The sequence below is a fragment of the Lachnellula hyalina genome (assembly GCF_007821495.1).
Source record: "Lachnellula hyalina strain CBS 185.66 chromosome Unknown contig00052, whole genome shotgun sequence".
NCBI classification, from domain to species: domain Eukaryota; kingdom Fungi; phylum Ascomycota; class Leotiomycetes; order Helotiales; family Lachnaceae; genus Lachnellula; species Lachnellula hyalina.
In genome coordinates this window covers 165,979-190,135 of record NW_022157166.1, presented here as the reverse complement: position 1 = coordinate 190,135, position 24,157 = coordinate 165,979, and the positions used below count along the sequence as shown (strand labels likewise).

General features: G+C 48.2%; 6 protein-coding genes across 6 annotated transcripts; 1 reads left to right on the top strand and 5 right to left on the bottom strand.

Annotated features, from left to right (window-relative positions):
* Positions 1-585: 585 nt before the first annotated feature.
* Positions 586-2,362, bottom strand: LHYA1_G004270 (Amidase; the record flags this gene model as incomplete). Its single annotated transcript, XM_031149232.1, has 2 exons — positions 586-2,284; positions 2,334-2,362. 2 exons carry the CDS (start codon positions 2,360-2,362, stop codon positions 586-588), a joined length of 1,728 nt encoding a protein of 575 aa, XP_031006022.1.
* A 797-nt stretch (positions 2,363-3,159) lies between these two features.
* Positions 3,160-4,111, bottom strand: LHYA1_G004269 (putative oxidoreductase; the record flags this gene model as incomplete). Its single annotated transcript, XM_031149231.1, has 2 exons — positions 3,160-3,549; positions 3,620-4,111. 2 exons carry the CDS (start codon positions 4,109-4,111, stop codon positions 3,160-3,162), a joined length of 882 nt encoding a protein of 293 aa, XP_031006044.1.
* Positions 4,112-6,377: 2,266 nt separating this feature from the next.
* choD (Cholesterol oxidase) lies at positions 6,378-11,938 on the bottom strand (the record flags this gene model as incomplete). Its single annotated transcript, XM_031149230.1, has 4 exons — positions 6,378-6,867; positions 6,921-8,082; positions 8,142-11,371; positions 11,448-11,938. The coding sequence occupies 4 exons, from the start codon at positions 11,936-11,938 to the stop codon at positions 6,378-6,380; spliced, it is 5,373 nt and encodes a 1,790-aa protein (XP_031006043.1).
* Positions 11,939-13,717: 1,779 nt separating this feature from the next.
* Positions 13,718-15,046, bottom strand: gsl-3 (3-ketodihydrosphingosine reductase; the record flags this gene model as incomplete). The annotated part of the gene is made up of 4 exons (XM_031149229.1): positions 13,718-13,861; positions 13,910-14,743; positions 14,796-14,879; positions 14,933-15,046. 4 exons carry the CDS (start codon positions 15,044-15,046, stop codon positions 13,718-13,720), a joined length of 1,176 nt encoding a protein of 391 aa, XP_031006052.1.
* Positions 15,047-19,803: 4,757 nt separating this feature from the next.
* On the bottom strand, positions 19,804-21,021 carry rox3 (Mediator of RNA polymerase II transcription subunit; the record flags this gene model as incomplete). Its single annotated transcript, XM_031149228.1, has 3 exons — positions 19,804-19,881; positions 19,939-20,567; positions 20,700-21,021. The coding sequence occupies 3 exons, from the start codon at positions 21,019-21,021 to the stop codon at positions 19,804-19,806; spliced, it is 1,029 nt and encodes a 342-aa protein (XP_031006051.1).
* Positions 21,022-21,706: 685 nt separating this feature from the next.
* On the top strand, positions 21,707-24,085 carry SPBC4F6.14 (putative RNA-binding protein; the record flags this gene model as incomplete). Its single annotated transcript, XM_031149227.1, has 1 exon — positions 21,707-24,085. One exon carries the CDS (start codon positions 21,707-21,709, stop codon positions 24,083-24,085), a length of 2,379 nt encoding a protein of 792 aa, XP_031006050.1.
* Between the last annotated feature and the right edge of the window lie 72 nt (positions 24,086-24,157).

The following is a 24,157-nucleotide window of genomic DNA, read 5'->3' as shown; positions in this document are numbered from 1 at the left end:
TCCCCCCTCCAAACAAATATTACCGTACATACACACATCTGTAATCTTTTCTTCCCTTCCTTTCAACTCTATTTCCTCAAAATGTGTATAGTAAAACAGAATAAAACATAACATAACATAACAAAACATCCATTATACTCCCTCCCTACACATCACATACTAACTCTCAGGATCCAAGACTCATAGAGCGACGCGACCAGGAACAGGACCAGGGCCAGGGTACACACCGTGCGGAGGTATGCGCTGGCTAATCCCAGCCTAGCTACTGTACCGCACAAGCACAAGCAAGCACAAGCACATCTTCAGGGATAAATGCCCTGTCCTGCGCCTGCCATGCCATGCCATGCCACTATCAAGTGCCCAGTACGGACACTAAACAAGTGAGACATTTTGAGCCAGGGTGTGCGATGTGCAACAAAACTATCAATTATTGCTAACGACAGGCTAGTTTTCAAGGGCCTTGAGATGTTTGTAAATACCCTTGCTGCGTTTTTTCAGGGGTAGCGAGCGAGTACTGTACTGTACTGTACTGTACCCCTCTTCTGGTATAATATTCTATATCTTGTCTCGTAAACGACATTTACTTTACTTAGAACCAGTACCAGTACCAGCACCAGTGCCAGCACCATCACCATATTTCAATCCCTTCCAATCATTCCTCTGCTCCCAAGACGCAGCGGCCTTCAAAACCAGCAAATCCTCAAACTTCCTCCCTACAATCTGCAACCCAGTCGGTAACCAGACCTCGCTGTCCGCCTGCGCAGGCACGAAGCCAACCGGTAGACTTAAGCCGGGATGTCCACTGCTGTTAAACGTAGCAGTGTTATACGTCGCGCCAATCGTGCGACTCAACATCTTCAACACGCCCAGGGTGCGTCCGCCTTGCTCGCAAATCGGCACCGGGGGCATGATGATGGTCGGCATAACCAAGACGTCCACGTCTCTCAGTGCAGCATCATACGAGTCGGACAGTTTGCGCAGGAGATTCGTACAGCGCGCTTGCAAAGGGCTCCCGAAGCGCTGTTGCAGGAAGAGGCCACGTAGATAGATGTTCTGTCCCCCGGGCCCCAGGGCATCGAAAGCCGCTTGGCTGAGCTGCGCACCGACTGCCGTCGCGCGGTCCGGGAACAGGAGTTGTTTCCGACCAGAGGGGTTGGCGAGTAGACCTTGGGTTGTGCCGGCCATGGGCAGGGCAACCATCCAGATCATGCCGCTGTCGCGATGGAGTGGGATGGAAATCTCGATTATCTCAGCTCCTAGCTCTCCCAGCTTTGCGATTGCGGCTTTGGATGCAGCTGCGACGTTGGGGTCTGTCATTGGATCTTCGAAGCCTTCTTTCAAGACACCTACTTTGATACCTTGCAGTGGTTTTGAGGACGCTGCAGTAGATTGAAGATGCTCCCGGACTCCAGACCCGAACTTGACATGCCCTTGAGGCCAGTTGTAAGGCTGACGATCATCGATCCCGTCTGTGCCTGCGATGACCTCGAGGAGCGTAGCGCAGTCTTGCACCGTCTTTGCCATGGGTCCTACGTGGTCAATCGTTGCTTCGAGTGAGATGCATCCGGTGTAGGGAACGAGTCCCCAAGTCGGTTTCAAGCCGACAAGACCGCAATTCGCTGAGGGGAGACGGATGGACCCTCCTTGGTCAGCCCCGATTGCGAGGTCGACTTGTCCTGAAGCTACAAGGCGACCTGACCCGGACGATGATCCGCCAGTACTGTAACCATGGGCATAAGGATTATGCACTGGCCCGGTGACTGATGTATCACTAGCAAGCATCAGCTTCTTTCTCGCCTCATCAGCAAAAGAGGGAACATACCTCACAGCCCCAAAACAATTATTCTCACACGCAGATTTCCCCTTCACCACACCTCCTGCATCTAGTATCCTCGTTACAATGGTAGCATCAACCAGCGGCACCCAATCCACCGCCGCCGTCCCATTCGTACACTGTACGCCAGCAAGCGCAACATTATCCTTCAATGCCACCGTCTTGCCCTGCAGCTCCGAACTCTTCGGGCTCGTGGCTTTGACCGTGGCTTTCCAAGCCCAGCCACCAAAATCCGTATCCTTGGGTCCTGAAGGCCGGTGGATGTCTGTGCGCGGATACAAGGACGTATCGACCGCGGGGTAGTAGTCTGGGAGGGCGAGGATTTCCTTCGCGCAGTGGTTTAGGCCTGCGAGGAGGGTAGCCCAGTCGTCGAGCTCTGAGGGGGGAATGGAAATATGGTTTGCTTGGGCAAGGGAGGAGACTTCAGAGGTGGTAATCAGGGAATCTTGTCTGTGGGACTGGTTAGGTTTGTTTTCAGGTGGAAGGGGAAGGGACGTACTGCGCGTCTCCTAGCACACTGACAGACATGTTTGCGAGAGCTAATGGAATGATGAAGGAGAATGAAGGTCAAGGGGGAGGGAAGCCACTATGTATATATTCTCTGGAGCTCATATCGAGTCCACTTTATCGGCATCAGTGGGGTGGATATGGAGTGTATGGTCCGCTTCATGCGCCGCGGCCAAGGCCTTGAGCGCGGACATGGTGTTTGACTGATTAGTAAATGTTTGTGGAGTCAGTTAGAAGCTCGGAAGACGTTTTTGGGTGGAAGATGTGATGTATTGATATGGAATAGTTGTTGGCTCCGATAAGAAATCCTTATCGTCCATCGCAGTTCCGATGACAGTATTGTATCAGCTTTGCACTAGCTTAGCGCAGCTTTGTAGTCCTTTGAATACCTCGGTATCTAAACCCATTTAGTTTATGCTATTATATGCTTGAATCAGTAAAATGTCCTCTACTTTGCAATGCAGAGAGGATGATTGTTCCTGGCACGTGACGTATGTTACACAGACTCACAGTATCTTCAGTTCTCATCTCCACTGATGTATCTACCTTAGTTCTGCATTATACTAGAGCCAAAGTAGCGTCTCCCATATGAACAAACTCTTACGGAAAGCGAAGTTGTAGCTTTTTTTGTAACAGCACGCTGCGGATCTACGTATTCTATACTTTCTATCCCACCCATATTCCACTAACAAGAGTTGCTTGCGAAGTTGCGATGATCTCTTTGTGTTTCCTCGTCGTCAATGGTTCATAGATTGGTTTGTTTTTCCAGCTTGATTTCGTTTCATTCGAAACTGATGACAGCAATTCAATTCTTCACTTCAATCAGCATCCGTAGGATCCCAATCCGTGACCAGCTTCTCATCCAGCCCATCCAACACTTTCATATCATCCTCGGTAATCTCAAACCCATCGACTTCAGCGTTGGATTTGATCCGTTGTTCATTTACGCTTTTTGGAAGTACGATGTATCCCTTCTGCAACCCCCATTTCACCATCAGTTGTGCCCAAGTACAACTGTACTTTTTCGACAACTCCTTTATTTTCGGGTGGTTTACTCGCAGTGAACGAGCAAGCGGCGCGTAGGCTTCAACAACGATGTTGTGTTGGGCGCAGAAGGAGGTGATGGCGGATTGGGTGTTGAAGGGGTGGACTTCAATTTGGTTGATCGCAGGGACGAGTTTCGGTTTCGAGTCCAGGAGTTCTTGGAGCTGCAAGTGTCGCGAGTCAGCGTTTATTGCAAGAGCAGGAGATGAGCACAAGGAAGGATAGAATACGAACATGTTTAACGCCAAAGTTGCTGACTCCCCCAGCCCTACATTCGCCCTCCCTAACAGCATCCTCCACCGCCCTCCAACACTCCAACCTCTTCTGCTTCCCTCCATATGGACTATGCAGCAGATACAAGTCAATGTATCCTAGGCCACTCTTCTTGATGCTCTGTTTGATGCTCTTCCGTGTTGCATCATAGCTTAGATTGCTCTTCAACTTGGTCGTAAACCAGATATCCTCCCTCTTCAAACCCGCCTGGTTTTGGACCGATGCCAGAAAGGCATTGATGGCAGACCCTACTTCCGCTTCATTCGCATACCATTCTGCAGAATCTACAGCACGGTAGCCGGCAGCCAAGGCGTAAGTCACGGCGGAAGAACATTCACGGCCAGAGGTCATGTAGACGCCGAGGTGTAGGCGGGGTATAATGACGCCGCTGTTGAGGGGCAGGGTGCTGGCTAGTATTGAAGGCATTTTGAAGGTTGATTGAAGTCTTTGCATCTAGATGTGTAAGAGCGAACGAAGATGCTTAGAGAGAGGGGTGATAAAGTAGATGGGGAATCAAAAGTGAAGTGAAAGTGAAAGTGAAAGTGAAAGTGAAAGATGACGCGCTGCCCCACATCTTTTGGCAGGGTGAGGTGAGTCCGCCGTGCAACATCGGCGTCCTCTTTCCAGAACCTTCAAAAACACCAAAAGAAAGCTGGTAAGCAAATCTCCTCCTTGAAGCTGTGTATTGTCATTGTCGTCTAGAAACATTTCACCCTTATAAACAGATTGTTAATAGCCATAGGCGGGCACTGTGCACGCATTCATCCTTTGGACCTTTGGTCGAACCGGAGTATTGTCTCACTGAGAAAGAGCTATGCAATAGATTGATATGCCTATAAAATAATATCTTGAAACAATTCATTTAAAGTCAAGCGGATTCTTTCTCCTGAAATTGCTGTCTTCCAACTTCACGATTCACAAATTTCCATTCTTTATAGTACTTGCAAGTTACTAAATTATAACTTTTGGATACTTCAATCACTCTCCCTGGTCGCAAGATGACTCGGCCACAGGTAGTCTGGTGGCAGCTGAAAGAAACCAGGTCCTTCGAGCAAAACCATTCCTGCCACGCCTTTAGCATAAGCTTATTGCGTTCTTGGAGGATTCCATACCCCAAAACGCATCCGAAGGCTGTAGGCTGACCGTCTTGGCCAGGGTGATAAAAGCGCCTATTAGGCCTAAAGTTGGATTATCTAGTCCTGAAAAGAATGTGTAGATAGAAAAGGAGGGATATCTCAGTCACAATTACATATCATCTGCTCAATCAGCAGTATCAAGCATAACCTTGCAAGTTGTAACCCGCCAAAATATTGGTTTGATATCATGCACTCGGGCGTGATATGACCTGATCCTGGGGTTTCCTGCTTACTAGTACGACTGATATCTCTTGGGCCTGCTCGGTGGGAGATTTGTCCAATTGCATGTCCATGTTTTCTTTATGCCTGGGTAAGCCGTACTTTCAGACCACCATTGTATTGTGTTGGTCCACTCAACTGCCTATATGGTTATATGCTGTCATACTTTGCATGCTTCAAATTATTTACTTTGAAGAATGGCGGCGAAGCACGTTTGTACACCACTTTAATGATAATTCAAAATCGATTTCCGACGGCGACTCGTGAGTGAGAAGGCTGAAAGTTGCTGCTATGGATAAAGAGGTATAAAGGGACACATTAGTCTACATGCTGTCTTCCACCTGAAAAACAGAAGGGGAAATCTCAATCCATCCTGTGTCTACCACTAATATCATCACTCCGTGCATCCAGCCAAAACTCAAGCATTCTTGCCAAAGACAATGTACTTCTTCGTATGCATTCATCGATATCTTCAACCTAAACTCACATACTGACTAGTCATATCCCAGACAATTCTCGTCTCCATCCTCACTACCGTCACAGCCACGGCTCTCCCAGCAACCATTTCGAAGAGAGCAGGAAAGCCCGCCGGAGGCCCCGCCACCATCACAGTAACCGTGTACACCGGGCCCTTTACCTGCGTGAACCGCGAGACCCCACCACCCATCGACGGCACGGCCGGCACCTCCCAAGTAGTAAGCGTAGCGGAGAACCAGTGCGCGATTCTCAACATCCCGTTTGGCGGCGCCATCACATCTGTGATGACGGCTACGCCAAAAACAGGGACGGTGGGGTGCTATGTGCAGATCTTCACGCAGTCTGGGTGTGGACTTACGCTGCAGAATGAGTTTCATGGGTTTCCGATGGATGGGATTGTGGTTGGGAGTAAGTTGGGTTGTGCGACGCCTCCTGTCATCAAATATGGTGCTGTATCGGTTCTTTGCGCTTAATGTTTGGTTGTTGGCTTCTAGGCTGGGAAATTGAGAAGTGTGTTAATTAAGAGATCGTGGAGAATGCGAGAGATCAGTCATTAATAAGTCTGGGTTCTCACTTGATCCGCTCGCCTTTCTCAGTCCCCAAGAAGTGTTAAAAGAAGTCTCGCCGCTGATATTCTCAGCGCCATATCCTCTGTGCTTTAAATGGTTCACCGAATCTGAGACATTCAGAAAAAGCACCGATTCGCTAAGAGCTGTCGGGAATATTCATAGGTCTATGACAGATATGATATACAGTCATAAGAAAAGACATGCAAAACCAACCAAACTCCAGAGGTATAGCCCAACACGTGTACAAGGATCCATTAGGACCCCAAATTCCATCCATGATTCATCTCAACCAAACGCGTGCCCAAGTAAAAAAAGACCTTACGCTTCGTTCCATAGGTTCCCGCTAATTTCCAAGTCTTTCCAACCCTTCCAATCGTTTTTCCAATCCGGCTCATGGTATTTATACCCCTTTCCCCTCGTAACCCTATCCACAGACTCCCTGACCATCGGATAAACATCCTTATACGCCTCCCTTCCCATCCAACAATCCAGATGCCCATAGCCCTGCACAACATGTCTCTCGTACCCCTGCGCCCCAAATGTGTCTCTCAGCAAACTGTATGTTTTCTCAGTGGCTTCAGGCGTCAGGACTTGGTTGTCGGAGCCGGAAAATAGCATGATGGGGATGTCTTTGAGGCGATGAACGTTGCGGGGCGTGGTGAGGTCGTTGAAAAGAGGCCCGTTGCTTGTTACGTAGCCGCGGTGCCCCATCTGCATGAGGAGGTGCAAACAGGTCATGTTGACGCCGCCGAAGAAGCGGTTTATTTGCCGGTGCGTGGCTTCGTTGAGATTGCGGTGATTCCACATTCTGCGCATTGTTAGTTAGTATGATACAAAACGTTGAGCAAAGAGGACGCTTACCTTCCGTAGACCAAAGATCCTCGATGACACGCGACGTTATTGCAGATTTCTTTCCTGGTGTCGGGATATAGGCGCAGCACTTGGTTGAGGAACTGCTGAAAATATGTGTCGTTCCTGCTTGAAGAGCAATCAAACCATGATCCGCCGAACGTGGAGTAGAGTTTGTCGAAGGGGATGGGACCTGCTGATACTTTGGCCATGTTCAGGGCCGCCCACATGGGATTGCAGAATACTTGCGACGCGGAAATCCCTAGAATCCAGTCTGCGGGTATTGTGCCATCAAGAAGACCACATGAGAATGCCACTGCTCCCATGCAGTGACAGATAGTGTAGATTTTGTCCGGTCCCTGGGCTTTCCTGATCTGCTCTAGACATGCTTTGATGTCGAGACGGGCGTCATAGGTCGTCCAGCCATTCTTGGCAACCATGAGATTACAGATACGGTGTACTGTCACAAAGACTCTGTATCCTGCTCTGGTGAAATAGTTAATTGCATTTACCTCAATGGTGGGAGTCGAATAAATTTGTTCGTCAACAGAGGCACCAGGAATCATGAAAAGATTCTTGGTCTCGATATTGGGATTCCGCGGCTCGAAGACCTTGAGCAAGGTTTGTACCCCATCAGAAGCAAAGACTTCAATAACATCGTCTGACGAGGTACCATTGATATAATGGTCGTAATTCACGGTAGGATATTGTTGCCACACAAAAGGGGCAAGGAAAAGATTTGCAGATTGCCGGGCAAAGAACCCCATGAAGTTGGCCGTTGATTGCACCTTTGCTAGGAAGTTTCGGCCGGATGGTTTGAGGGTGAATATTTCAGAGAGGAAGTCGAATGGTTTGATATGCATCATCCCTCGACCAACAATGACTTTATCTCTAGTTCGCCATATTGTCACATAGAGAGTCGAAGCTGCAGACCAGAAACGCCAAGGTGCCAACGTGATAGATGAATCGACGACTTTGTAGCCATGGAAGTGGAACTCTGTGTCGTCGACTGAAGTCATATTAAAGTCATACGTTAGATTCCGGGTGCCGGGTGCAGAGTTGTCAATGCTGAATAGATGGAAGTCCCCTCGTTGGACGAGGAAAGGACTGCCTGGCAAGCTTCCACAAGTAAAGGTTCCAGTCAACATTGCCTTGTGATCGGCTCGATTTACGGCTGTTACAGAAGCATCAGTAAATAATATCAACAAATACCGGAAGCAGATTTCGACTTACTCATATCTGTATCCCAGGCTTGGACACTCAAAAAGAACCTCGCCTCCTCACAGAGCCCCCTGGCGGTCTTCGCAGCAGTCTCATAGTCCTCTATTTTCTCACCTTGGATCCCATCGCCAATGTGAATATATCCCGACATCACTTCGGAGAAGCCAAACCCGTTAGCTTTAGAAGCTCGTGTCACGTCGACCAGTTCTGTCGCTGCCGCGATGCGGAGTGTGTTTCGACGATCAAGTTGCCGCTTGGTTTCAGCATGTTGATGCGGTTCCCCGAACAAATCCAGGACGTCATTATTCTTAGTCTTCAAATCGATTCTTTCACCAATACTGCGAGCTGCGTGCTCAACAGATCTCTCCGCAAGCGCCGTAATTGTTGCAAAGGGGTTGACACCGAGAGCGGTTGGGATGACAGCTGCATCTGTGACAACGAGACCATGATGGATTTCGTCGCCATTGCCAGTTAACACTTCTCCAAAGTGGTTCGTGACTCCAGTATCAGCAGTGCCGTCTTTGGCAATGCATGCTCCTCCGATAGGATGTACCGTAATTTCCTGGCCCAGATACGCGGAGAATGGACTTTGGACATATGTTCCGCCGACAGCCTCGGTAGCCTCCCGAAGGAGATTATTGAGGAACTTAACGTGGGAGCTATTCCCTACACCAAGGAACTCCAAGATCGGCTTATCATCCTTGAGGGTCATAATCGCTTGGTTGGAGTCGTGACTCATGATCAGATACACTTGCGTTCTCTCGATGCTTCCTTTCTTATAATATGGTCCCAAGAATCGACTTCCTTGCTGTGCTAAGGCATGCTTGACTTTTCCAACAAGGCTATGGCCCTTGGGATATTGATTGCCTGGCATCGTCTCTAGCATCGTCTGGAATAGTTGGGCAAGCGCGTGGGGAATGGCGCCTTCCTCAATAACATACCCATCAAGAGGATTCTCGTGATCCTCACGATTATCAATTACGCCTGTTATCGTTGGTCCAATATTACAAGATGTGTCTTCTCGGCCAATGGCATTGACTTCGTCTTCGGTATTGTAGCCGAAAGCGAGGATGTCTCCATTCCCGCTCATGCCCTGACCAACCCTGTCGCTCATTGGAAGTCCTAAATTCTTGCTTCGGAGGAGGATCTCAGTGGTACCGATGCTTCCAGCACCAAGAAAAACGCATTTCTTCGCATGGACCCACATGAGATCTTCGTAAAGATTGGTTGGAAAGGCGCCCCTCTTGCTTCCGTGCCAAGCGTAGAAGACCAAGTAACCTTCTTCCGACGGGTGCTTCTTGATGTATCTAACCTCGCATTCGCAAAACATTTCGGCACCCCAGTTCCAAGCATCGGAGAGATAGTTTACGAGAGTGCTTGACTTGCTCCCGTCATTTACTCCAGTGGTGTCCATGCCGGTCAACTGGGACTCAAACATTTCAACACCAGTACTATTAGGACCATCATGGAAACGAGTGGTCTGAGGAACTCTCTTGAATTTTTCCTCCAGCCCAAGAGCCTTGGCTTGTTTCTCGAGCATCTTCAGCTTCGGCAATTCAGGCCAATTTTTCGGGTATGGTTCAGGCTGGAGAACGCTCGCGGCACGTTTGTAGTATTTCTTCAGCTTGTCGTATCCTTGTAGTTCCTCGGGCCAGCAATCCAGTTTCATTGTTGCATCATTAGCTTCCAGGAATACGTTGGCATTCAAGAGACTCGTTCCGCCAAGACCATTACCGACGAATGCGTTCTGGCCTTTGCCGACAATGAGGTGATAAAGCCCTGTTGGGTCTCCTTCCTCGACCATTAAATCCTTTATAAATCCGGGAGCAAATTCGCCTGATACATGGAATTGCTTCATAGCATCCACGAGTTCAGTGGGATACTCTCCAGGCCATCGTTCCTTGCCTCTTTCAAGCAAACATACTTCTTGTCCAGCTCTAGCCATTCGACTCGCAGCCACAGCACCACCGTATCCCGATCCAATAACGACGCAATCGTACGAATTCCACATAAGCTCGACGGGCTTCGAAATTCTTGGAAACTCCTTGCCATTGGCGTCTTCGTCGTAGGTTTCGTTTTCGCTTTTTCGTGCATAAGGACCATGTGGATATGAGCGGTGGAAATCCTCTTGCGAGGTGGGTAATTTGGCACTTTCATTGGTCTCCTTGGCGGAAAGAGGCTCTTCGGTCATGCTACTTGCAGGGCTGAACTGGGATGAGTAACTTGTCTCCAACTTTGGTCGAAATTCTTTCTGACCTTGGGGCGGAATCAAGTGCGCGTTTTTGCGGTGACGAATTTCTGAAGGTTGACTGTTAATGTTCCCATGGATTCCGGTGACTATTTCATGAGTTTTGGCGTTTGAATGTAAACCATTGATGCCGTTGCCTAGATTGTCCCAAGTCCACATATCCGGATTAGGAGTAGGAAGATCCTTCGGAATTGGGACTCTGCTGAGGACTTGGTTGAACGACGTGATGGGACCAAGGCTCATCACAGCAGGATCTTTTGGTATATAGATTGACAGACATATCGGAACTGAAACGATGAGTAGTGACGAGTAGCTATGAAATCCAGCTTCGATCTTGACTTGATCGAGGGAAGTTGGGATGTTTCGAAGCCATTCGGAGAACAAATTGGAGGAGAGGTCGCCAACTCTGAAGTCTTCTGTTAATCGGATCGCAAATGCCATTCTTGGTGTTGGCCCTACAGCAGTTGCAGAAGAAGGTTTGAAAGAGAGACTAATCAGGTCTCCATTCGTTATGCCAAATATGTCTGATTGTGGCGACTGGACGTCGTAGGAGCCACCTGAGGCTAAATGACTTGGTAAGTTTCCGTCAATATGAATTGAGAGACGGATGCTACGCGGAAACTTTGAATTTTCTTGCGTCAATGGCAGATAAACAGGAGATTGGGGCTCCAGTCCCTCCTCCGACATACGACTCCTGACGCGGGAGAATAAGTTATCGTACAGATTCCCAATGGAAAACGAGGATAAGCTGCTCAATTCTCGAAGTTCGAATTCTAGTTCTCTTGTGAAAGAATAAGATGGGACGCTATTAATGGAAGAGTTATAGGCACAAGCTGCGATTAGCTCAGTGGTGCCGTTGCCTTCATCGTTGCTCGCAGTTCCGGCGTGGCAGCAATCCAAAAGAGCCAGTACATCACTTTGTGCCTGCTCTAATGCGGTCTGAATCCCGCTCCATTGCACTGTGGAATATCTCGACCTTGGATTCTTGTGTCCACTTGGAATGAGTTAGCTAAGCACAAAGAACAGTGCATCGACTGTGAAGATAGTTTGCAATTAGCAGGGTTGCGTACCTTGTCCAAACCAGACTCTTATTTTTGTTGAGTCGAGCCCGGCCGGTATAGTAGATAATCTTTAAATCTTCGAATCTGTCACCTCCTAAACTCACAAAATCCAGGATCTTTTGGTTGACATCCAAATTAGAGTCCTCGTCCGGAATCCTCCAGACTTCAGTTTCGAAGTGATAGACATTCTTGAAAACGTCGGATAAACGGTCCATATCTTTTTCAAGATGTTGGTTTGCTCTTTCATCGTCCCAACAGAGCATTAGTACGTATACTTTGGAGTACGGAAACCTTCTTTCGCTGGGAAAAATAGCTTGGGCAGCAGCATGGAGGCCCTCGCCAAAGTTCTCCAGGGCAATATGAGCTTGCCATCGATGAAATTCGTCAAAGCTCGAGGGTGTAGTGCTCAGAACAGTATTGTCCAGATCGGATTCGCTCTGCATCTCCTCGCCCGTCCTCACTGAGTCGGTGGTATCCCACCTGTGCTGTGTGGCGCTCATTTCTGCCACGTGATCGCAGATCTTTTTGCCCAGCTGCTGGTCAAACTGAATACGGAACAATGGAATGTTAGTAGGTACGCTTCTGGTGGAGAGAAAGCTTGCAGCTTACCTGAACTCTCCTGATATCTACAAACTATGGCAAATTATGTTGTAAGGAATGGGTTTTACTGAGAGCTGTTTAGGTTGAAACGCGGAGGCTCGGTTGAGATCAAAAGATACACGAAATACTTCAGTTCTCAGTCGCTGCCCGATGAGGTAAAATAATAGTCGAATGCGTTATGAGACTATTTGAAGTCACCAAGCTCTGTTTGTGGATAGTGGTATTGAACTGATGCTCCAAGGCTGTAAGGAAGAACTTGCAAAGTTTTTCGAGAAATAAATAGCCCTGAAAATTAAACAAGAGAGTAAGTGATTCTCAGACAGCAGACATATGAATAAATGGCTTCCTTTGTCAGTCACTGGCCTGGGTGAATGATGGCGGATGGACTGTAGTTGCAAGGAATTGAGGTGTGACGAAGAGGAGGATCGCGGCGGAGTGATTGTTTTGGGCCTCCACCACAAGAAACAGGCAACAAATTGAAATTAATAAGAAGGAAGAATGGAGAGGACTAGATTGCAATAATGACAATAATTATAATGATGTGGGAGCACAGGAAAGGGGTTCTAACGGTTCTAAACATTATTATTGGCAGATAGGAAGAGAATTTGGGGCTGATGGATGGATTCGGAAGCTGAATTATAAGGTAGAAAGAGCCCCAGCTGCTGCGGCGACGCCCCATGTCCTTGCACTAATAATAAAAAGGACTTAAAAATAGTGAAGATGCATGCGGTCCTGGGCGGGGGGGGGCTGCACAATTCCACGCTCGTGAATTGACCAATAGTGGCCGCTGCAGAATACGATCAGGGAGGGGTTTGAGTAACTACCTTACCGTAACGCCGGACCTTGCGGTGCACTTGCGGGACCTCCCCCTCCATCACCGGGCAACTCGAGTATGTATGACAACTGTAAGGAGTACTACCACCAGCTACTACTGGCTGGGTCGGGGCTTTAACTACCACTTGGGGGCTGGATTGCTTCATCAGCCGCGCCCTGGGATGGGATGGAGCAAAGCACAGTAAGCAGTAAAAAAGGGGAAGCAAGAACGCAAGATGATATTGGATGGAGAGCGTACTGTACTTTTGCCCAAGAAACTTCCGTAGAACAAATAGTTGAATCTGACATCGGGGTTTTGCAGCTGGCCAGTGTTACCATGTGATGATTGATGACCGATCTCTGCGCCCTCGCTGAATCGCTGTGCCCGACTGAGATCAATTTTACTCTGCGGCGCAGTTTATCTTTAGTCAAGGCTTTTGCTGAGCCGCTTGGCTGCTTAAATCCTTATAAATATATATATTAGATATATATTTATCGAATTGAGGGCTCATAAGAGGACTGCGGGTCCTTCATCATAAGCCTCCCTGCGAAACTGATGGATAAGAGGGCGGGCGGGTGGAGTGGAGGTGGGGTGGTGGTGGGTGGGGTGGTGCTTTCAATTATCGGGAACACTTTTATCTGTAGCCACGTGATATTTTTATCACGTGACGTATACTGTCCCCATCGATATCGAAGAAGTTTCATGGCAGGGAGTTTTAGATGACGATGAGACTCAGCCAGTTATATCTTCCTAGCGTCGTTGAGCCTTGTTTGTGGGATACTCGTTATGCACTTTTCGGTTTGAAAGACTTGCTCTGGCATAAAGCTTACATCAAGGTTTTTTCCAAATGGAGATTACGAATATGCTACATAGATGCTATGTAGGTTATCCCATCCATGATCTGAAATCCTATGATTATTAACAGGAATCCAATAGATTCAGGAAATCCGAAGAAGCAGATTTGGCTTTTGGTATTGGAGGACTTGGCAATATCACCCTGGCTCATAAACTGAACATTAATGTCAAGTATCAAGAACATCAAACGCAAGACTTATACCTTCTTGTAATACGTGCTCGGATGCCCATGCTTCTTCCGATACGAGACAACCTTCCCATCCATATCCATACCAACAAACAAGGCCACAATACTCGCCAGCCATATCTCCAACGTATCAAACAGCCAATTATTCCTCGTCGAGCAACCCCACGCACAAGCCCTCATCAAAGACCCCAGCCAATTAACCGTAACCAAGTACTGGCCCTTTTCTAGCCCGGCAATGGACCGCGCTGCAACGGCTTCGGGCGTCTGCTGAGGATCCGCCGCTTCCAGTATATGCGTAACATCCGGTTTGGTCTGGTTCTCTGTTGCATATCCGTTGCTGAGGATTGTGCCGGGGAATACAGTATGTATCTTGACATTATCGCCATATAATAACACCTCCTGCGCCAGCGTATCACTCAAGCTCTTGATGGCCGCTTTGGCTGGCGCATATGGCGTATAGCCAGCCAGGGAATAGAAAGCCACGACCGAGCTCGTGAACACCAGATGTCTCTCCTTGCCTTGTTGCAACGCAGACGGCGTGAGCCAGTCGCCGAGAACTGCGTGTGCCATGTCGGCGCAGGACCAGAAGTTCACGTCCATCTGATGGCGCATTATAGAGACGGGAGTGTCGATGAAGAGGCCGGGGTAGGCGGCACCCGCGATGCACCAAACTATGTCAGGACTTTCGCCATTGTTCCAGGCTATTGCTTCTGCGATGACACGCGCGGCGCCGTCGGGTTCGGAGACATCGGCGCTGATATATTGGAAGCGTTGGGTTGAGGGGTTTGCTGCTGAGGCCTGGACGCGTTTATTGTCAGCTTGAGTCGTGGTAATGGGGAGTCGGGTGATCTGCCTTAATTTGTGATAATGCTTCCTCCAGTTTCCCAACATTACGCGATACTATTATGATGTTCGCGCCTTTTTGTGACAATTGGATCGCAACGCTTTTGCCCATGCCCTCGGACGCTCCGGTAAGGAGAACTGTCTGGAGTGGTAATCAGTAGAGGTTGTGAAAACTTGGGGGGGGGGGGAGCGTACCTTGCCGGAGACATTAAATTTGTTGCTGCTAAAGAATCCCATGATTGTAGGGAGTAGAACAAGTAGACCGACTATAAGACCAGCAATTGTCCAATAATTGAGGTCTACGGCCATCTTGTAAAGGTGTGTTCCTGTTAGCATCAAGGCTGTTTATATACGGAGTATGCATGGCGATGGTGGTATAATTTTGATTTACGTACGATAAGCGATAAGAATTTAGAGGCTAATTAATACTTGTACCGCGTATAGCAATACAAGGGTAGCGTATCGCCTAAGGAATCGTCAGAAGCATAGCCTGCTTTAAAGAGATAGAAATACATGAGACTCTATTAGTTTTCCTAGGCATTTTATAGTTTCACATGGTCAGTGGACAAGAAAGTGAGGCTAAATCGCGGGAGCTGGACTGCAAGTAGCCTATACTTTATAAAAGGGTGGTAAAAACTGTTCTCACAGGGTGATAAGCGAAAGGTCTCAGGGGTACCACCGAGAAGAAAGTTCAGACGGGACAGCTGGAAGTATAAGAGGAACCCCAACTAGGGTTCAATCGAAAGTAAGATTAAATGTGGCCTAAAATCTTCAGTGCCCACATCAGAATGATGGCATCAAAATGATGGCATCAAATATTAAAGCAAGAATGCTAATCCAAGCAACCCCAAAAACACCATTCCCATCCATTCCGCCACGCCTATTTTCTCGGAATAACTCTGTTGGCTGGATTGTCCAGGAGTGGCCATCGGCCCCTTCATTTCCTGTGAGGCCGTGAAGTTCGACGAGCTGGTGCTCACGCTACCGGTTTCCACAGGCGTTGGTACTACAAATCTTGTTTGTACCTCAGTCTTGACCTCTTCAACCTTGCTGCTCACTGGTACGTTTGGATTATGTTGAGGTGGCGGGTTGGGAGGTGGACTTTGCTGAGGTGGAGGGTTCTGAGGTGGGTTCTGTGGTGGTGGATTCTGCGGCGGGTTGAGATTACCAGGCGACGCATTCGGGGGTGCAACAGGTGGAGCTTGGCTGCTGATTGGGATCTGGGAGCATGTAGCGCAGGTTTGGGCAACCGCTGGCAAAGCAGGCGGCGCCATGTTGGTTGGGCTACTACGGACCAAGGACTGGAGGGGAGATTAGCTAAGTTAAGAATTTATCACTCCGGGTTGAGAAACATACCCTTGTCACTGTAACATCTGAACTAGGTACACCGACCCCTTGCGACGAAAGTTGGCAGACATAGCAGGCTATGAGAATTAGGCAGTTAGTTGTGATTGAATACTCGGGGCGCGAATACATACGTTGGTCTTGTGTGGCTTGATTGTAAAGATGCGTCTGATCACTCGTTAGGGTAGTTGTGAAGTAGCTCGTTTCTGAATATGCGGTTAGTTTGCGCTTAGAGTTCAATGACAGGCACTTACCTGTTACGTCGCCGTTGATGTGAATCACCACAGTGATATCAATTATGACCGTGACTAATATTCCAACGACCACTAGAGGCTCTGGGTTCTGAGGCGCTCCTGTGGGCTCTACAGGACACACCGTGGTATACACAGATATTGTATCCGTCGTTACTTGGCCAATTGGACAATCTACAACTGTCAACGGACAAGATGTAATGGTATACGTAATTGTTGTGTACACTGTGGATATCGTGCTGCCTGGATCGTAAGGCGTAGTCCCTGGGACTTGTGACGAAGTGGGCGTTGTTGTCTGTGTCAGAGGGCAGGCAGTAAGACTCTGTGCAGCGTTATCTGGATAGATGCACCGACACACAGTACCCTCTCTCTCGACTACAAAACTATATTAGTGACCGAAGAACATGAGAAGGGGTGTAATTCAATCTTACTAGATTTAAATGCTCCATTTCGCTTGACCAAGCCTTGACAAAGTCCCACACATTGGTCACGTGTAGCTATGAAACCAGCGAAGAATGGAGCAACTGGCACTTGATTCCACACACAGCCAGTTGGAGCCGATGTTGCGGTGGAAGTAGAATTAATTTGAGAAGCCGAAATTTGCGTAGGAGTTACTACAGACGACGTGTTCAAAAACCGCGTTATAGACAGGCTCAAGGAAGGCGTAGCGAGACTAGTCGATAGATTTTGACTCGCAGAAAAGCTGGGGGAAGGCGTTGAAAGGCTCGTTGATAAATTCTGGCTTACAGACAGGCTCTGGCTTAAAGACAAGCTCGAGGAAGGCGCTGAAAAGCTAGTCGATAAATTCTGGCTCACTCCGGATGAGCTAGTGAAAGGAGTGGAAGAACTCCCGGAAGAAGTTGAAGAAGTGAGGGACGTTGAACTAGTTATTGCGGAGGCTAATTGAGTTAGCTACGACTTGCATGGAACGAGGGAAGAAAGAACATAGAAGATCCACCTACTAGACAGAATCGTCGCAGACGAACTTGAATTTCCCGAGGCAGCTGCTCTAAACCGTGGGAAAGTGGTGCTGAATGTAGCGTCCACATCATCGTTTACATCGCCCTCGCGGGCGGCCAAAACTTGATGAGAAAATTTACCTGGCCAAGTTGTTAGTTATAGGTTTAAATTTATAATTAGCTGTGAAAGAACAACCATAGCAAACTATACTGAAGAAAAATAGAACCAAAAGAAACTGTTTAGTTAGTTTTTCAGAGAACATAATGAAGAGACAGAAGAAATGCGGATCCGCGATGAACGATGTCAGGATGAAAACAAATGGAATATGAATATCACTAGAATTGATATGTGTGATTTTCTTTGCTTGATTTTAGCACGGCATTCTTTGACCTGTGACATCTTGATGCCGATCCATTTCTGCGAGCTACTTGTAGTGGCTTCCTGAAACACTATCGGGGCCATACCAGGCCAGATAGAAACAAGATTCTCAAGGTTTTGGACAAGGTTTTCTGAGGAATTATCAGCATACAACTAGGAATGTTGGATAAAGTTTGGTGAGTCCCGCAGCATTAAGGCGCGACACGTTTAACGAGCATTATCCATAATCCAACTTGTACTGTAGGAGATATTAAAATTAAGCTCACAGTGATTTCATGGACTAGATTTGAAATTGACGTTAAGAATGAGATGATAAAACTATACAAAATCATTTTTCTTCCGAGGGAAGATACTTGGATCCAACAAACTCTTATACATGTTCCAGTTCATATATAAGAGGATAAGAATCCAAGCGGTCTTGACTCAATTGAGGGAAAGTTTTTTCGAACAATGCTCTCGGCACTGCCTGCTGTACTGGGGGCATACTCTTCATTTGACTCAGAAATGCGACGGGGTTATAAGCGGCTGGTCCCAAAAGCCTAGCCTTGCGAGCATGTCGTGGAAAAGTTACGAATCCTGGACTTCGGGATCCCCCTAGAATCCAGTACTGAAAAACGCCAGGAGGATATCCACAAATTTATCCTGGACCGAACCTCCTCCAATATAGCCAACTTACCTGTTCTCATGAGATCGCGCTCCAACAAGCGGTTGATCAGGATCGATGAGTGGCAATTGCTTTTCGCCGTCGATGTCCGCATATGGGCCCGGCCTACAATAGTCAGCAAAGATAAGCAGTGGAAACAGACATGGTTCACGTATACACAAATCCTTTTTTCAGGCTTTGCACCCTTTATCATAACTCCAAATGTAGCATATCAGGGAAAGTCCACCCACGAGCAAGCTACTGGGCAGTGGGATTAAGCAAGCATTGGTCATGATAGGCTTGACCTGTGGTCCACGGGAGGCCAAGTTCCTGAAAAACCAGGTCGATGTCTCGATTATGACTGTATATCGAAGGCCACCCGTAACCAAACACAATTGCCCCACCAGCTTTGAGATAAAGCGAGAGGAGCGCTCGGGCGGGGGAGTAAGGGCCAATATCATCATCTATGGCAATATTATCGTGCAGGAAGGCAGCGTCCGTGATGAGGATAAGTCGCGGGAAAGATACACCGAAGTATTGTCGAAAATTCGACTCCTGTTCCGACCATAGTTACATACACGATGCCAGCGAGGCGTTTTTTCAAATTGGGGCAAATCCCAAACACCAGGATACCCGTATGCTGCATGCTGGTAATTGTAGTGCAATGTGAATTCCCCATGCAAGTATCACAACCCGTGGTAGATAGAAAAGCGAAAGGAAAAATGAGTTTAAAAGTGTAAATACTGAAAATGAAAAAGTGGATAGAGTTTTGATATGTTGGGCGGAGTGGGACTTTCAAAATCGATAAGAAGTGTGCTTTTATTGCTTAGCACCATGTGAGAGTGTCGTGTCGAGTAAGAGACTTCGATCTAGTGATGGAGACAATATAGATATGTAACATATGTTTCACTTGATAATGGACTTTTAAGTTGAAGTTGGAATAAGTTATAAGCGAGAGAGATTGTTTGTACAGGTGCGGGCTACGCATTCCAAGTTTAAGCAAGAGAAAGGAGCGATCGAGACCGTCAAAACAAAAACAAAAAATGAACAGGCAAAGAACGATACGATTGTCAAGATATCACGTCACCAGTAGTGAAGACATTATCCATTGCTTGAATGTTCTGCATTCATTCAGCTGCAGTGATCCGGAAAAACGTCGAATCCTGCCAAGGCCCGACCCAAACACCTTGCTAACATCAGAAACGCAAACACTAGAGGCAGCTCAAAGAGCTTGCCATCATAAACTTTGTGCAGAACCTTAAGGCTCGTGCGATTGGGACTCAAGAACGTTAGGTATTCTTGGATCAAGCCACCAGTTCCTGTCCGATATGCCATCTTCCGAAGCTCTTCTGTGAGCATTCTGACCAACATACAGACAGGAGTGTAACATGCACTTGGGCGATATCCATCTATCCTCGTATTTTCGTATCAAGAAAATTACCCAAGTGCAGGAGCGTCTACAGTCGTAGTAAAAAGTCTGCTGCCGTTCATCAAACCCCAACCATGCCAGGGCCGTAGCTGTTTTGGCGCATGGGGCCGGAAGGAGTTTGGAAGGAATGAGGACCAGTCTTTTTCGTTCTTGTTAGCTATGAATCTTGCGCATGCGTGTATAGCAAGCTACCAACCTTCTTGGGTCGTTTACGGCCACCTCTGTCTTCTCCATCTCCGGTAGAGTATCCCACGTCATGATTGTCATCGTCAACATAGCCCTCACCATAGCCTTCGTAACTTGCATCACCATAGGATCGTTTCTTCACATTACGCTTGGGACGGGGAATGTCTGCCTTGCCTGCCCTGGCGGCCACTGCAGCATGCGGAATCGGCGTCCTGTTCCCACTATGGAGACCCTTTGCGGGTTCGGGCAGTTGAGATGGGGCCGCCACCTCGCCGAGTATCGCAGGATTCCACGCAGCCTTTGGTATCTTCCCTCTTGCCATCGTCAAAGCTTTGCCCATGCTAGTATTCATTGCGTCTGAAAAACTTTTGTCCATCTCGTGCCCCCGAACCATTTCAGAGTCCCATTGTTCTTCAGACTGTGCCAACATGGCGGACAGCGTACCTGGAGCGCTCACTTCTTTCTTGTCCACTTGCGGGTCGCCACTCAGTTCTAGAGCTTTGAAGAAGTTCTTATAGGTCTTGCGCAAAGCATTCTTCTCTCCATTTGGCTTCTGCCTTGCAACGGACTTGGCGATGCTTTCTAGCGAGTAGCGCTCAAAGAGATCTTGAGATAGTAAGGGTGTTTGGCCAGGGTGTGCTGCACATTAGATTGCATGTTAACCAAGGTGCATCTGTAAAATTAATTGCAGGGGACTTGATGGGAGGAACTTCTCTATACAACTACCAGTGGAAGAAGTGAAAGATCTCTTAATAAGAAGGGAAGCCTTACGAGTTCTGCAGAGAAGGTATTTTTCGCCGACATCCAAATGGAGGTCTTCGATACTGAGTCTGCTATCCTCGACGTGAGCTTTCTTCTGGTCCCGCTCTCCGTGATCTTCTACGTCACGCTTGCGCTTGTTCGAGGGTTCATCACGCATGTTTGCCTCGACGATCTGAGGCTCTAAAGATGACATGCTGCCGTTGATGCTGTGTGCGGGTGTGGGAAGGGAGTTGGTGAAGTGGGGCGAGGTGCTTGGTTTTCGAGGCAGGTCGGAGGGACCGAAAGAGGAATGAGAGGGACTTTCGGGTGTCTGTGGGTGATCAGAAGGCATGTCGATTGTGAATTCGTGGCTCATAAATCCTTTGAGGGAGGTTGTGTTGGTTATAAAGGGTCTCGAGGATGCTTTTGTTTCCTGCGGCGGAAGGTGGTGAAATGATCGTAAGATTCGAACAATTGATGTTTGGTTTGTCAAAATGCGCCGTTATCCGTCTCAAAACGAGAGGGGGATCGAGTAGTATGTACGGGAATTGAAGTGCGACTCGCGGAACGAAGGAAATGGGCTCGTGAGATGCGGTGTTTGTGCTTGTTCTTGACGACGGGCTGGAAGAAGAGCGGGCAAAGGGTCGGCGGGCAGGAGATGAGAGTTCACGACGAACCGGTCGCAAGGCCTACGCAGCGCACACCAGAGCGATCTACCATCAGCCAGCCTTGTATGTGTATATGTATGTGTATGATACAGTATCGTGATGTGTATTCAACGGCGGCGAGAGAGAGTTGGTGTATATGTCTGTGGTCGTCGTTGGGTTGGTTGCTGTTGCTAGTCGATGGAGGTCGAGAGCGTTCAGCGCTGGGATGGATCCATGAAGCGGCCTTTGACGCTGGCGAGTGCGCTAATCCACTTATGATTCTAAAAGCCCGTGTCACGTGCCGTAAATTCTATCACGGACTTTTTTATATTTTTATTTTATTTCAATCATCGAGCTCCCGCAGCAAACAGGAAAATCAACTCCGCGAAAATGGCTGATTCACGAAAAAGACAACGTCTCTCTGAGGATGTCTCTGATGCCCCGGAATTAGCACCAGCAGTCTCCGAAAATGATCCAGACCGGCCCTCCAAGAAAGCAAGAAAAGAAACAAATGCTTCTGCTCGCCGCACGCTTTTCGTTCGCTCCCTCCCCGCCATAGCCACCAGCGACAAATTGACCGAATTGTTCTCTCAAAGCTACCCCCTCAAACATGCGACTGTGGTTATGGACACTGAGACCAAGCAGTCAAAGGGCTATGGATTCGTTACATTCGCAGATGCAGAAGATGCTCAACGAGCAGTGGATGAATTCAATGGCCATAAATTCTTGGGTCGAAACATGCGCATTGAAATTGCGCAGCCACGGTCTCGCGAAGTTACCAAGGATGGGGCGTTGGGCGGAAAGAAAAAGAGTACAATCTCTGCAGAGGCAGCTGCAATTAAAAAGGCCCGTTTGGAGGAGATGGCGGAGGCTCGAAAATCACCCAAGCTGATCATTCGAAATCTTCCCTGGAGTATCAAGACAACCGAGCAATTGGCGGAACTGTTCAAGAAATTTGGCAAAGTCAAGCACTCTACACTTCCCAAAGTTAAGGATACACAGGCTGGGTTTGGTTTTGTGGTTATGCGGGGCAAGAAAAATGCAGAAAAGGCCTTGGCTGCAGTCAATGGAATCACAGTAGATGGAAGAATGCTGGCGGTTGATTGGGCTGTAGAGAAGGAGGCTTGGGAGAAGCAAAAGAAAGATGCCGACTCCGATGCGAAGGATGAGAGCGATGATGGTGGAGCGACAGTGGCAGATGAGGAGCCCAAATCCGAAAACGAGGAAGACGATGTTGCAAACTTCTTCAAGAATTTTGGTGATCAACTAGAGTCAGAAGATGAGGAGGAAGCCGAGCAGATTGACCTTTCCGACGAAGAGGACTCTGATATTGTAGAAAAGGACAACGAAGAGAGCGACGTTGAAAGTTCAGAATCCGATGAAGAGCCAGAAGACATAAAACCACAAAAGGTCCTCATAAACGACAATTCCACCACCCTTTTCATCCGCAATCTACCCTTCACAACCCTCGACGCCGACCTAAAAGAACACTTCAACCAATTCGGCCCAGTGCGCTACGCTCGCGTCGTGATGGACCGCGCAACCGCCCGTCCAAAAGGCACAGGCTTCGTCTGTTTCTTCAAAGTCGAAGACGCAGATTCCTGTTTCCGCAACGCACCTCGTGGTGCCCCCAGCGGCGCAAACGCCATCAATGCCGCCGTTTCTAAAGTCAAGCATTCTCTCCTCGAAGACGAGAATGCCGACTCAGCTGGGATGTACACGATCGACGGCCGTGTGATGCAAATTTCAAAGGCAGTGGAGAAGGAAACTGCTGTCAAGTTGACGGAACAGGGGACGAGCTTTAGGGATGACCGCGATAAAGATAAGCGCAAGCTTTACCTACTGTCAGAAGGAACTGTCGCTGCTGGTACCGCACTGTATGAAATGCTTGCACCGTCTGAAATCAAGTTGCGAGAAGACAGTGCTACGCAGCGTAAGAAGCTGATTCAAAACAACCCCACGCTCCATCTCTCCTTAACCCGTCTCTCGATCCGCAATCTACCTAAAAACATCAACTCCAAGGACCTCAAAGCTCTCGCAAGAGAAGCTGCAGTCGGATTCGCGAAAGATGTCAAAGCTGGTCTACGAGCTCAGCTTTCAAAGGAGGAAGAGTCTCGTGGCGGTGATGAGATGCGGGAGGCTGAGAAACAGAGAAAGCTCAAGGGCAAAGGAATAGTTCGCCAGGCTAAGATTGTGTTTGAGGGCCGCGAGGGAGCCAAGGTTTCCGAGGAAAGTGGTGCGGGACGCAGTCGTGGATATGGATTCGTGGAATATAGTTCTCACCGCTGGGCACTCATGGGGTTGCGATGGCTCAATGGTCATGCGGTGGAAAATTCCAGTGGGAAGAAACAGCGTCTCATCACTGAGTTCGCTATTGAGAACGCACAGGTTGTGTCAAGACGTAAGGAGCGCGAGGAGAAGGCCAGGGTCAGGTCCAAGGAAGTTTTAGACGCACGTGAAAAGGGCGATGCGCCCGCTAAGGAGAAGATCGCGCCGAGGAAAGACACGACCATGGCTAAGACGCGGAAGGGGATGAAGGGCAAGAAGGGCCGTCCTGAACCAAAGCCCGAGAAATCTTTTGACAAGGTCTTGCCAAAGAGAAAGCGTGAAGATGATGCTCCTACTCCTGCTTCTAGCAAGAAGTCCAAGAAAGGTGTAGCTTCGAGGACGGCATCACCCCCGCGCGATGACGCGAAGGTGTCGAAGCGTGGGTCGATTATTCAGAAGAAGCGGATGCTGAGGAAAAAGAGGCAGCAGGGACATGCATGATGTTATTGTATGAGATACCACTACTTTTGCTATTGATCTTAATATCAAAATATGTTTTGGCTACCTTTCTCG